We start from the raw sequence: 12,887 nt of genomic DNA on the forward strand, positions 1-12,887 counted from the left end.
TTTATAGCCTACCCAACTCAAAACATTATGGATGAGTTATATCCAACACAGTTAAATTATAAAGCAACCACAACAATAAACCAAAAGTATATAAATCTCTGGAAATACTGTAATAATTCAACTCTTCCACGGGTTGGATGCCTATAAGTGTGAGCTGGGGTTGAAAGTTGAACTCTACCATTGTTTTCCTCGAATTCTCTCAAATTTCAAAAAATAATAAAACATGTTATACAGGTAACTCTATTGATGAAATACAAAATGATAAAGACTGCAAACTTATTGTTTTTTCATGTTATTAGTAATACCTTGTCCAGAGTTTAAGTATAGTTTCCAGCCTGTGCATTTCCTTAGTAACTTTGTTGGTAGTATTTAACCAATGCTCCCCTATCTGGTTCAATTGAGTTTCCAATTCTGAACACGTCACAGAGAACAGCAGTTTTTTCCCATCATCCAGCACTTGGTAAAGTTTGGGTTGATGTTGAGTAAGACTAGATTTCAGGTGCTTTGATAACAAAAGACAATAAGAGACAATATGAAACTGTAATTATTTCTTTCTTTACTATAACCCACAAGGAAAAAGAAGCCTACAAGTTAAAATGTTCTCTGTTGATGTGAAAACCTACATTTTGGTAACAATTCAGAGAAGTATACATTAAACATACATTAAACCTTGTTCACGGTTAATGGATTTTTTGCTTTTAGTTTATCCAGATACTAAAACTTTCCATACATGCATACTCAAATACACACATGCTCATATGCATGCATTCCGTACATGCACATTCAAATATTCTACATATAATACATCCTGCATCATGTTGCAACCATATGGCTTGTCTTTTAGCCTAAACTAAGATAGAAATAATTGCCACAGGAAGTAACACGGATACAGGCTTGGATGATATTTGCAAAGAAAAAACTAATTCTTAACAATGACTGTGATCTAGTAAAATTATAGAGAACTTTATTTCCAATATATAATATCCAGTCATGATTTTTTTAAAATAAATGACAGATGTAAAGAGAGTCATCCAAGGTCTGGGGCAAAAGACTTTCCCTTTCCCCTCCTTAGAACAATCAGTAGCAAAATGTAACTGCAAATGGGGTGTGAATACTTAAGGCAAACGTTTCCACTGGGATGCACAAGAACTATTCCTGTCTAGAGCTTAGAAGCCCATACATTTATATGCATGGTCTTGCTAGGAAAAGAAGAGATTTTCTCTTCATGTACAGGTTCCCAGAAAAAAATATTTTACTTCTGTGCTGCAATATATGCAACTTACTTAGTTCATGTGTAACTAATTTATCTATGGTGATTAATGCAAAAAAACAAAAACATAAATAGCACAAAATTATATATAATCACAATTTTCTTCTCTATGCTTGTCTCCAGATAGTTATATTCCAGGTTTTAACAGATCTTGTTAAAAGGGTGGGAGGGGAAGAGAAGAGTAAATAAACCCAGGTACTACTTGGGATTGAAGAGAATCAATCCCTCTCATGTAATGCATAATTGAATAGAGGAATATGCATACATTTGCATTGGATTACACATATACATCTTATCATTTTATCAAATAAATGTCTACTTTAATTTTTAGTGTAAATGAACAAAATCCAAAAGATATCTGACATGATGTCCTGCTTGTATTCTTCTTCAAGCATTTGTTCAGTGTTGTTAACTCTGCTAGAAACACATCTTGATCTGATGCATAACTTCTCTTCCGTTAACTGCAGCCAGGGGAGGGCAGGATGAGTTGCCAAACCCCTAAAATGTTGGTGTGTACAAAATGTGCAGGAATGCAGATGGACAAAGTGTTGCCATTACCTGATAAAGGGAAATCCGATCAGTAAGCCTTTCCTCAGTTTCTTCTACCAAGCCAACACTAGGAATGTTGGTTTCAACAGCTTCCAGCTGCTGTATGAGTTCCTGATATTCTTCTTCTAAATGCATCCAAGTCTGCAAACCAAATAATTGCCAAATAATTTCTCAGTGTTTTTCAAATATATCCCTATCAGAAAACTGTTCTACACTGAATTGATTGAGATAGGTCATCTTAAAAAAAACATTTTAACAGAAATTACAGTATTTCAAATGTTCCAAATTTTCTGAGAACTGCTATTTGGTTTCTCTTTTTTCCTCAGACTTATTTTGGTACTTTCTTGGTCCTAACATTTTTTAAAATGAGAGCAGAATCATGGTGGCAAAGTAGTTGCCATCCTTCCAAGGATGATAAAATGAGGACCCAAATTGTTGGGGGCAATAAGCTGGCTCTGTAAACTGCTTAGAAAAGGCTATAATAGTGCTATTGCTACTGTTTGTATCCTAAACACATTTATGTTGAAATTTCAAAAACATTTCAAAAGATCCTTTTTATTTTATTTTGCTAGTTGGTTATTTTCTATATATGCAATATACTTTGTTGACTTGAGCAGTTTCAAGTGAAGTATACCAAAAAGCAGTGTTCCAATATCTCAGGGGTTGCCACAAAGAAGAGGGAGTCAAACTATTCTCCAAGGCACCTGAGGGTAGAACAAGAAGCAATGGGTGGAAACTAATCAAGGAGAGAAGCAACTTAGAACTGAGGAGAAATTTCCTGACAGTTAGAACAATTAATCAGTGGAACAAGTTGCCTCCAGAAGTTGTGAATGCCCCAACACTGGAAGTCTTTAAGAAGATGTTGGATAGCCATTTGTCTGAAACGGTATAGGGTTTCCTGCCTAGGCAGGGGGTTGGACTAGAAGACCTCCAAGGTCCCTTCCAACTCTACTATTGTATTGTATTGTATTTTGCCTTTATAAAGGAAAGCAGATCGCAGTCATTCAGACATTAAACGAGTATAAATATTTAAACTGAAGTAATCAGAAAATAAACATACTTTTCCTACTTACTCTTCCTTTACCAACCTTTAATGGCATTTTTCTGATGTTTTAAGTTTATTTATCCAGTAATAATAACAACAAATAAACCAGGAGGGATAAAATATATAGATTAAAGAAACTTATTTAAAAGTTAAAATTTAAGGGAAAAGAAAAAAGAAAACTTTACCTCTAGAATATATTCCAGCTCCACTCCTTTCTTATGAGCTTGTTTTAATACTTCAGAGCCTTGTGCCATTAGATCTACATGGATTTGAGTTTCCTTCACAAGAGCAAAGCTGCTTATTTTTCTAAAAAGCGTTTCTGTTAGGATCGTGTGTGCCTCTAGTCCTTGGAAATATTCCTGAGAAAATTATCATTATTTGTTATTAACCATTATATTTCAGTAATTTACTGCTGTTGTACAAACAATCTAAAATTTAAATTTTCTTATGCCCTCTTAGTTTGTGTCTTATTTATATTCTCAGCAATGGAACAGATTTTGCTGCAGGATCTATTCAAAGAATTCATCTTGCTTAGTTAAAAAAGCTTTCTATCTTCCAGAGAAGATTGAATTAACATTCCTTCCTCTTTCCATGCATACTAGGAATCAGAGTGTTTGTTTTGTTTCAACCGCAGGTCATCTTTGATATTTTTAAATAATGTCATTTTGCATTTAAACTAATTTTGCATCACAAAACAAAATAACAGTTTATGCAAATACACCCAAGATAAAAACACAATTTTGAAACATAATTATTTGAAATATGCTTATACATTCTGGTTACTGTACTGTCAAAACATGTCTGCTCCTTATGGAGGGGGAAATCTATTCCATTGTGACTCAAGCTTAATCACCTTGCATTTAGACTATTCCAATTCACTTTATATGGAGCTACCTTTTAAAACAACTCAGAAGGTACAACTGGAACAAAATGTAGTGGCTTCATTACAAACAGATGATAAAATTTAATAGAATTACAGCTGTCCTTCAGTTATAGAAATCATTGCTAAGAGATTTGTAAGGTTCCCACCCTGATCACATTCATAAAGCCATTGAAATTTGACTGTTTTCCCAAGTATTGGGACAGAGTGGGGATTGAGTCCCTACAGGATGTTTTGTTTATAGAGAATTTGCCTTTTGGATCTCTCTTATTATTTTTTAAAAAGTACAAGTTGATATTTGGATCTTGGTTGACTCTAAATTGTACTGAACAAACAAATAGGTTTCTGAGTCAAATCCAAGGTGACTGGTTTTAATTTATACAATTCTACATGATTTAGCCTGTCCTGTCTTGAGAATGGCTGCTGAGAATCTCTACCTCACGTAACATGAAAGAAGTGACAACTCAAACCAGGGAATATTTTGTCACCTTGAAGTACATGGAACCACTACCTTGTTTGCTTTTTGCAGTCAAAAGCATTTTATTCTGATAGGTTTTTTGACACAAATGAGGGACAGGAGCTGCTTTTCATGGTTTGGCATTTTATTAAGCAATAATTGACAAAATGCCAAACTGTGAAAAGCAAACTACTAAGGCAGCCCTTAGTAGTCTGTTTTTCATAGTTTGGCATTCTGACAGTTATTTTCATCACCTCTGTATTTTGTGTAGTCCATTTATTATTGTACAAGAGTCATTTATTATAAGAGGCTTTTGAGGTAAATATTTGCATACATAAATAAAATTTATTTTAGCCATCATTAGCTTTAAAATTATTCCAAATGGCATTTAATCACATTGAAATAACTACTCTCTTTCCAGATTGGGAAAGAGGAGAATTACAGAAAAGGACTCTATTAAATGGCAGCAAAAGTAATTATAAACATAGGGATTATTTTCACCTTATGCTTGTCAAGAAGCTGTTGGATTTCCTTTTTGGAGGCAACTATCAGTTTGTGATCACCTGCCATCTTTTCTTTCCCAGTTTCAATCAGGTCAGCCAGATCCTGCAAAGCTTGGTCGTACTGACCCTTTAGTGCCAGATTTTGGTTCAATCCACTGCGCCGTGATCCTATGATCATGATTAACTCATCATACATATCCTGATACATAAAAAGAAAAAATAATTACATTATAATTATAGAAGAAAAAAAAATTAGAAGATGAGTTAAATTGCTTAGGGCCAGAAATGGCAATCAGGATAAGGGAGCTATATGAGCTACATTAACTCCTTATGATCATTACTTTTCCAACAAAATTTTATTTTGGGATGTCAGTTGACAAATGAAGTAAATGCAATGATTTTTGCAACCTTCTGAAGTTATTTTACATCTATTTCATATAAAATAAATTTCTTATCTATAAATAATGAATAATACATAGATAGTTCATCAGCAAAAAAGGAAAACAAACACTATGCTGATAATTGTAAAAAAGTTGTTTCTAGTAGTTTTATTACCTGAAGTTTGGATAATTCTTGCATGAAAGATTGATCAATTTGCAGTTTATCTCCACGTTTCTTTAATTCAGTGATACCTGCATCTAATTCTTTCAGTCCTTGTTCTACTTGCTCAATAGCCTATGTAAAAAATAACAATTCACTGTAATGTCAAAAAACCTAAATTTCAAGGAGCCCTGATGTAAAAAATGGAAATTCAGTAGAGATGATACTTATATGAGATAGCAATAGCAATAGGAATTAGACTTATATACCGCTTTACAGTGCTTTACAGCTTAGGTTTACAGATAAACCTAAGAATAGGCAACATTCCAAATGGTAGTCTGATTAAATGTTAAAATCAAACAAGTATCTCGATGAAAAATACTTATAAGAATATGCTATGATATATGATATGTATGATACATGATACGATATGAAACTACACTATAATTCTGATTGCATGCCATTCGTCAAAGAAAAAGAAAAGCTCAAAAATGGTTAATAATCTGTGGGTTATTAGGTACAAATAATATTTTGGGTTCTTCAGGGGCATGTTCATTATTCTGGTTGACATTTAAATGTTTCTCTAATTTGTCAAGTAAAATTTAAGTTCTAAAAATTCACCGTTAAATTTATATATACTTTCTGCTGTAGAGCTGCTCAGTCAGGTTAAGAAACATAAATTCCTATTGTACACATAATCTGACAAAATGTAAGAAAAGTAAATTAAATTATTGTTGAAATTTATAATGCTGCCAAGCAGAACTCTTTTTCAAAGGCATGTCTATTTACTCCCATACAAAAAGTATTTCAGTCATCAATTATTCATTGGAATAAATACTGATGTGCACTGCTTGTAGTCTGATAGGAGAAGATAGTATCAATCTTCTAAGTAACTTTTTGGTGTTCATTATACCATAACTTTCTTCATCCTTAAGAATATAAAAACATTCACTCAATAGTACCTGTATTTGTTCTGTTTCAGGACGTTCAACTGCTTCCGCTAGTTTCTGCAGTGCAATATACTTATTATCAGCTAATAAAGTAAACATCAACTTCAAGTCATTCTGTCGGTAATTGAAAAAAAAAAAGTTAATATATGGAAATAACAGAATGTTATTGTCATTATTGTCCAAGTTTTCCATTGTGCAACATTTTCCCTTGTTTGCAGATAATAACACTTTTGAGATTGATTCAAATATTCAAAAGAGACTGTAATAAGCCAGAAGAATTCCCAATTCCTGTACAGTTACTGAGTGACTAGAACTATTCAACTTGTACGGTACATTGGCTATACTGTCAAAAACCTGTGCTGATAGCGCTTGCCATCTTTAGTTATCTGTATATAATGAACTGAACTAGTTTCTTGGCATCAGCCATCCTTCTTTAGAGATGACATTAAGTGGGAGGCTATTCTTTCATTTGGTGAACCATGAACTACTGCTAAGATCTTAATTTGTATACAAAAAGCCACATTTGGATGTATGTGCCCCTTTCGGTCAGTTTTTGACTTCTGATGGCTGCCTGGACAAATCCCTACAATTTTCTTGGCAAAGTTTGCAATAGTGGTTTTCATTTACCAAACAGCTGCTTAATATTGGCTTAACTTTTAAACCAATGGGCTATTATTGCTTTGACATTTAGCATTGTCACTGCGTTTATTGGTTTGCCAGCTTGTGCTTATATTCTGAGTTATACAGCAGACTGAACTATTTCTTATCTGACAATGATTAGTGCGCATGTCACATAATACGTCACACATTCCAACTTAACTTTTTTCTGATCTTTCGTTCGCCTGCCGAAGGAGACAGGCACATAACTTTGCAGAGATGTAATTAATTCAGTTAGCAAGTTTTGTATCTTTATTTTCTTTTATATTAAAATGTTTTTTATTAGATCTTGCTTCGGGTTTATTTTTGCTTGTCTTCCAACGTATGCTACAGGAGAAAACCACGATCCATGCTTCTTTAATTAAGGGCAGCAACTCCCCCTTAACAAGCATGTCTTTGCAAATGAAATTCACACTGTGTCAATGCAAGGGCTATCAGGTTACTTTGGAGTTTTGTCTGGGGTTGTTGATAAGATAATCCTGCAATTTTTGGGATCTCTATTTATTTGATCATTTATACTTCAATATGCTTTGGTAAAATTAGTCACCTTTGTACCTCTGGAGATTCTCAGTCATCCAGGTGATGATTGTCCCAAAGGTGCTCTTTTCAAAAGGCAGCTGGACTTTGAAAAACAAAATCCAGTTGCTTTTTGGAAAAAAAAACATGTTTGGCAGTAACTTTTGTGCTGAGCCCAATCCTAAATACCACACTATTTAGAGACTGAACATATTGCAGACATAACAATTAACATGCTACAAGCAGCAACTGGGTCTTTTTACTATTATATTTTTACATAAGCTTCTGATAGCAAGAAAGAATCTATAGAAATATATTTTGTGTGGCTCTGTTCCCTTTTGAATCAGTTTTGACTCCCGATGAAGGTTTCTTTGGCAAGATTTTCTTGGAAGTGCTTTGTTAGTTATTGATTCCAAATCATCTGACTGTTTTTATATCCAAAGTGGGATTAGAACTAATAATCTCTTAATTTCTAGCCTGATGCCTTAATATACTAAACTGGCTCAGAGAAATATAATTACATTACCCACTTCAACCTTTAACAGTATGTACGTTAGAAATTCTTAAGAGAATAAGACAAAATTTACCTGAAAATTCAGTATCTGCTGAAGTCTTTCTTTCATATGCTGGCATCTTTGATTTACTAGTGTATCTAGTAATGTTAATCTCTGTAACAAACTGTCCAAAGTGTCTCCTATAACATCTCGGTTATCAGCATTCTCAGGAAACACATGAGAAAATAAATCCTTGCTCTTATCCATTTTTTCTGTCATTTCCTTGATATCTTTAGCAAGAGACTAAAGTATTCAAATAAAAACAACATGCTTTTAAAATTATACTTTGAGAAACAAAACAGATAACCATAGATGATTGTGAAAAAAAAATATTATATAGGTAGTGCTAAGGTTATGACCATTCATTCAGAGATCGTTCAAGCTACAATGGCATTGAATGAGTGATACTTAGGTTGGGTCCTGACGATATATTCGTTGCAGCAGCTCTTTACGTAAGTGACTGTGTTTTGGGAACTTGACAATTGGCTTACAATGACAATCTCTCAGTCACTTGATTGCCAGTTGTGACCTTCCCTGCTGGCTTCCCACAAGCAAAGCCAGCACAGAAGGTTGTGAGTTACTTGTATAAGTCATCCCCAATGCTTTTCTTTGAGGATCTCCATTACGGAAAATTAGATCCCAGTGATCTCGTACTCCACACCATCCATGCCTGCAGCACCTCCTGCCCACAGCCCCACTGACCATCTGCCTGTAATCTGTAGCATCTGCTGGCTCAGTACATCCCTTGTAGTCCTTGGTGCCTGTTCACGGCACACACACACACCATGGTACCTATGCAACTCCTGCACTCCTTGACTAGGATTCCCACTTCTTCCAGCTTAACAACCAGTGAAGTCCTGGGGGAGGGATGGTTTACAACATCAACTGCATCTGTTGTCGCAAAGTAATGTGGTCGTGTGACTTGCATTTTACAATTGCACTGTTTAGTGATGAAATTTCCAGTCCTAATAGCCATCACATCTTAAGGTTTATTGGTGTGTGTTCCTTGACTACTCATGTTAGCAATAGGAATAGCAATAAGAATTATATCTCAAATCTAAATATATTTATAGTATCCAAATCCAATAATTCTAAAAGCTGATGGCAAATAGAGGTGAGAAGGAACATCACAAACTCTCATTTCTCTCTTGAGCATACAGATCAGTTTCAAGGAATTCACATAGGCTGTTCATTTATTTCCCAAGCAGTGGTTTTCTGAGTGTCCTCTTATTCTTTGGCTTATTTTGGATAAGCACTGCATGTGTGTTACAGTCCAAGAAGCCAATTTTGTTCATATCTGTAGAAATTACTTGGTCTGTTCTGATTTACTTTCTAGGAATGCAAAGGGTAGCACTAACCTTTTCCCTAACAAATTTTCATTGGCAGAGGGCTGCCACATCCATCCAGTAGTTCCATAAACATTGTAGCACACTTCAGGGACTTACTTTAACGCAAATGAAACGTGCTTTTCTGCCATAAAGGCACAAAGACTTTTTTTTGCATCACTTCTTCCACAATTAATGCTAATAAACGTATCTTGCATAGCCTTCTCTTCTGGTAACTGAAAAGAGGCCATATTTAACTCATAGGTTAATGATTGTCTTACTTCTTGATTATCAAGGCATGTTTCTGTCACTTCAGGTAAAAGGGCCGTGGCAACAAACAAATGTTCTTCAACCCCATCTAGCCAAGACGACATGTCTGAAACACCTCTGTATAGTTTTTGCTCAAATTGAAGACTCTCCTTTTCAGCACCTCTAGCCTGAAAAAAAAATCAATAGAAAGGGAAAAAAACACAGGACTGTGACTCCAATTATATATCTGGAGAGAGATAGAAGGGCAAGATTTTATCTTTGCAAATGAATTTTTTTAAATCAATTAAAATATTGTCTAACTTATTCTACAAAACAGCTAACATTTTTAAGAGATTAAAATTAAAATATTCTACCTGGGAAGGAACACTTTTGAAAGCCTCATTCAAACCAACCAGTAAAGATTTAACCGATGCTTTATCTTGAGCCTTCCCTTCTTCTTTGGGTAATGGCATGCCAGAAATAAGCCGGTTTGGTCTACTGTAAACCTGTTAGGGGGGAAAAACAATAATTAAAATATTTCAGACATGAGAAAAGGGTTAGGATTATTTTAGATGTTTATTTATTTAACAATACCTGTAGACTGATTTAACTGAAAAACACTGGGTAGCAAACTACAAAAATAGCCCTATTAATCAACAGTTCAAAGTGTTAAAATTTGCTTTGCGCCCAAGTCAACGCCAATCGCTTTCCCTATCACATTGAGAAGTCCCCCTCTCTATCATCTTTGTATGGCTCATGCAATTTGTACAAGCTGGCAGATCTTGGACAGCTGGACACTTATTATGGAACATGAATGGCTTCGCCACTTCTAATATTCTAGAACAGTGGTGTCCAACCCCCGTCTTTGGACTGGCACCAGATTGCAGCATGCCAGAAATAAGGCTGTGCAAACAAGGCAAGCCCCATCTACGGTATGCAGGAGATTGATAGTCTCCCAGAGACTAATTCCCAGTCTTGATAGGCTGTGTAAGTTCCTCTTTGTATCTTCTCACATAATGTGGGGGCTGTTACTGAGTTGGCCTCCTGCAACGCTACATTAAGAATCTAAGAGAGATTCAAGTGCTCACTGTCTGCTCTGCTCCACCTATTAGCTCCTTGCCATTCACAGAGAGATTTTAAAAAATGGAAAAGGTTTGGTTTTTAAAGTGAAAAAGAAATACAGTTGCTGAGATGGCTTCATACCTTTACAATAAACCTTATTAAATGAAATTCCAGGAAAACTGGACGATAAAAGCTTGACTTCAGCCTTCTGGTTCACAACCCTTAATTATCACACTAAGGAATGGAATTTTCAGCAGGCCTTTTTTTCAGTATTTGGATCAGATGGGTATAATCATGCTCAGTAAAGCAGTCACTAAAATAATCAAATGCCACATCATGTATGGTTATGGCAGAGGTGGTATTCAGCCGGTTTGCACCAGTTCATGTGAACCAGTGGTGGAAATTTGGCCAAGTTCAGCAAACTTGTAGCGATGGCTGGCTGGCCACGCTCATGAACCGGTTGCCTGGTCACCACTCGCTCACCCCACCCCACTTGCCCCGCCTGCCACTGCTGAGAAGTGGCTGGCTAGCAAAGAAGCCTTCCAGCTGCCGCCTCTTTGAGAGCCACTTTCGGCTGCAGGCTCGACCTATTAGAAAAGTACCAGAGGTCGGCGAAAAAGCTGCTGTTGTCGCCACCATGTTCTATTTGCGAAGAACATGGCAACGACAGCAACAGCTTTTTCGCTGACCTCTGGTACTTTTCGGCAGCCTGCGGCCAGCTCTTTGAGAGCTGCTTGGCAACTAACTCATATTTATGACAGTTGCAGTGTCCCAGGGTCATGTGATCACTCTTGGTGACCTTTTGACAAGCAAAGTCAATGGGGAAGCCAGATTCACTTAACAAGCAGGTCACCAACTTAACAACTGTGGCAAGAAAGTGCCAAATGGGGCAAAATTCACATAACAAATGTCTGCCTTAGCAACAGAAATGTTGGGCTCAATTGTGGTTGTAGGTTGAGGATTACCTGTAGTCCCTATTTAGATGCTTGATAGATTAGGTCCTTTTCCATCTGCATAAGAAACATTGCTAAGCAACACCTTTAGTATTGTTCATATGAGGAATGACAGAAATAATTCTGAAAGGTTACTTACTGACTGATCTTGTTCTTGTTCCAGAGCATTCTGTAGAAGCCTGTGCTTAATGCTGAATTCTTGATTAAGGCTTTCCCATTTCATTTTCATCTGATCTTCGCTCGCGGGCTTTTCTCCTTCTAAACTTAGTTCTTCTGTTAGTTTATCTGGCTTCTTGCTATCATATAAAATATAAATACAAATCATGAGGATGGAATTACTGTGATTTTGCAGTTAGCATTTCATATGATAAGATATTGGACTTTCAATGACTTCTCAAATCCTGCAGGTTAGGATGGATCCTTAATTGTGCCTTTAAAATGAGATTTGAATTTGCAATCCACTTGAAGTTACATCATTGGCATTGACAAAATCACCATTAGACAATTGCAAAAGGCAGCTTTACTTGGAACAGCTTCCGCCTGGCAATGTTACCTTTAACAGGATCAAAGAACAACATCTGCCTGTCCCAAATTCTTAGGAAGGACTCAATAAGTGAATAAAAATGCCCAAATCCAGGCTAAATACCTGTCTCACTATGTGATGAACCATAAGATGTTTAACACATCAAGCAACAATATCTGCCTATCCCAAGTCCTTGAAGTGGGCTTAATAGATGGATAAAAAATGCCAAATGCAACAGAAACATCTGGTTGACTGGGCAATTAACAACAATAAACATCTGTCTATCTCAAGTTCTTGGGAAGGACTCAATAGATGGACAAAACTGCCAAATCCAGTCTAAATATCTGCCTCACTGTGGGACTATAATAATATTGTGATATCGCTGTTTAAAACCATTTTTCATAATGATAATATAAATGAACTAAATTCATTTTAAATTAATCTAAGAGGAGTTGTAAATTAAATACAGTAAATATTAATGAGTTGCTAAAGCTAATATTTTAGATGTAATAAATTGATCCTAAGCTATGCTGAGAAATGAGTCTTTCATAAAAAGCAAAGTCCACACTGTGTGGTTTAGGTACAAAACAGTTTTCCTGAAATTTTATCCATCAGATGTAATTTTACTATAATTTCATGAATCCCCAGTGCATGTTGGGGAGAATCAATTCAGAGAAGGTTTGTCTGAAGAGATCCTCACTATGGGAAAATCTGATGGCTTCTAATATTTCCAACCATCCACAGATTCATCCAATCTTATGTGTATCATCTTATAGGAACACTTTCATAAAATGGTTAGTTAGAAAAAAATACTCAAATACTTACTTGATGTGCAGATGAGAAACACTTAAACT

At 35.6% G+C, this 12,887-nt stretch overlaps 1 protein-coding gene across 1 annotated transcript in view; it reads right to left on the reverse strand.

Annotated features, from left to right (window-relative positions):
- SYNE1 (spectrin repeat containing nuclear envelope protein 1) overlaps window positions 1-12,887 on the reverse strand; it is a 325,193-nt gene that overhangs the window by 88,444 nt on the left and 223,862 nt on the right. Inside the window, exons 99-108 of the mRNA XM_081943908.1 lie at window positions 11,650-11,806; window positions 9,870-10,001; window positions 9,528-9,683; window positions 7,955-8,164; window positions 6,207-6,308; window positions 5,260-5,379; window positions 4,703-4,903; window positions 3,050-3,223; window positions 1,829-1,960; window positions 306-502 (exon numbers count right to left, since the gene is read on the reverse strand). Of these exons, the coding sequence (XP_081800034.1) occupies window positions 306-502; window positions 1,829-1,960; window positions 3,050-3,223; window positions 4,703-4,903; window positions 5,260-5,379; window positions 6,207-6,308; window positions 7,955-8,164; window positions 9,528-9,683; window positions 9,870-10,001; window positions 11,650-11,806 (1,581 nt within the window). The remainder of the gene's footprint in view (window positions 1-305; window positions 503-1,828; window positions 1,961-3,049; window positions 3,224-4,702; window positions 4,904-5,259; window positions 5,380-6,206; window positions 6,309-7,954; window positions 8,165-9,527; window positions 9,684-9,869; window positions 10,002-11,649; window positions 11,807-12,887) is intronic.

This window comes from Natrix helvetica, assembly GCF_964273705.1.
Source record: "Natrix helvetica genome assembly, chromosome: 2".
Classification (NCBI taxonomy): Eukaryota; Metazoa; Chordata; class Lepidosauria; order Squamata; family Natricidae; genus Natrix; species Natrix helvetica.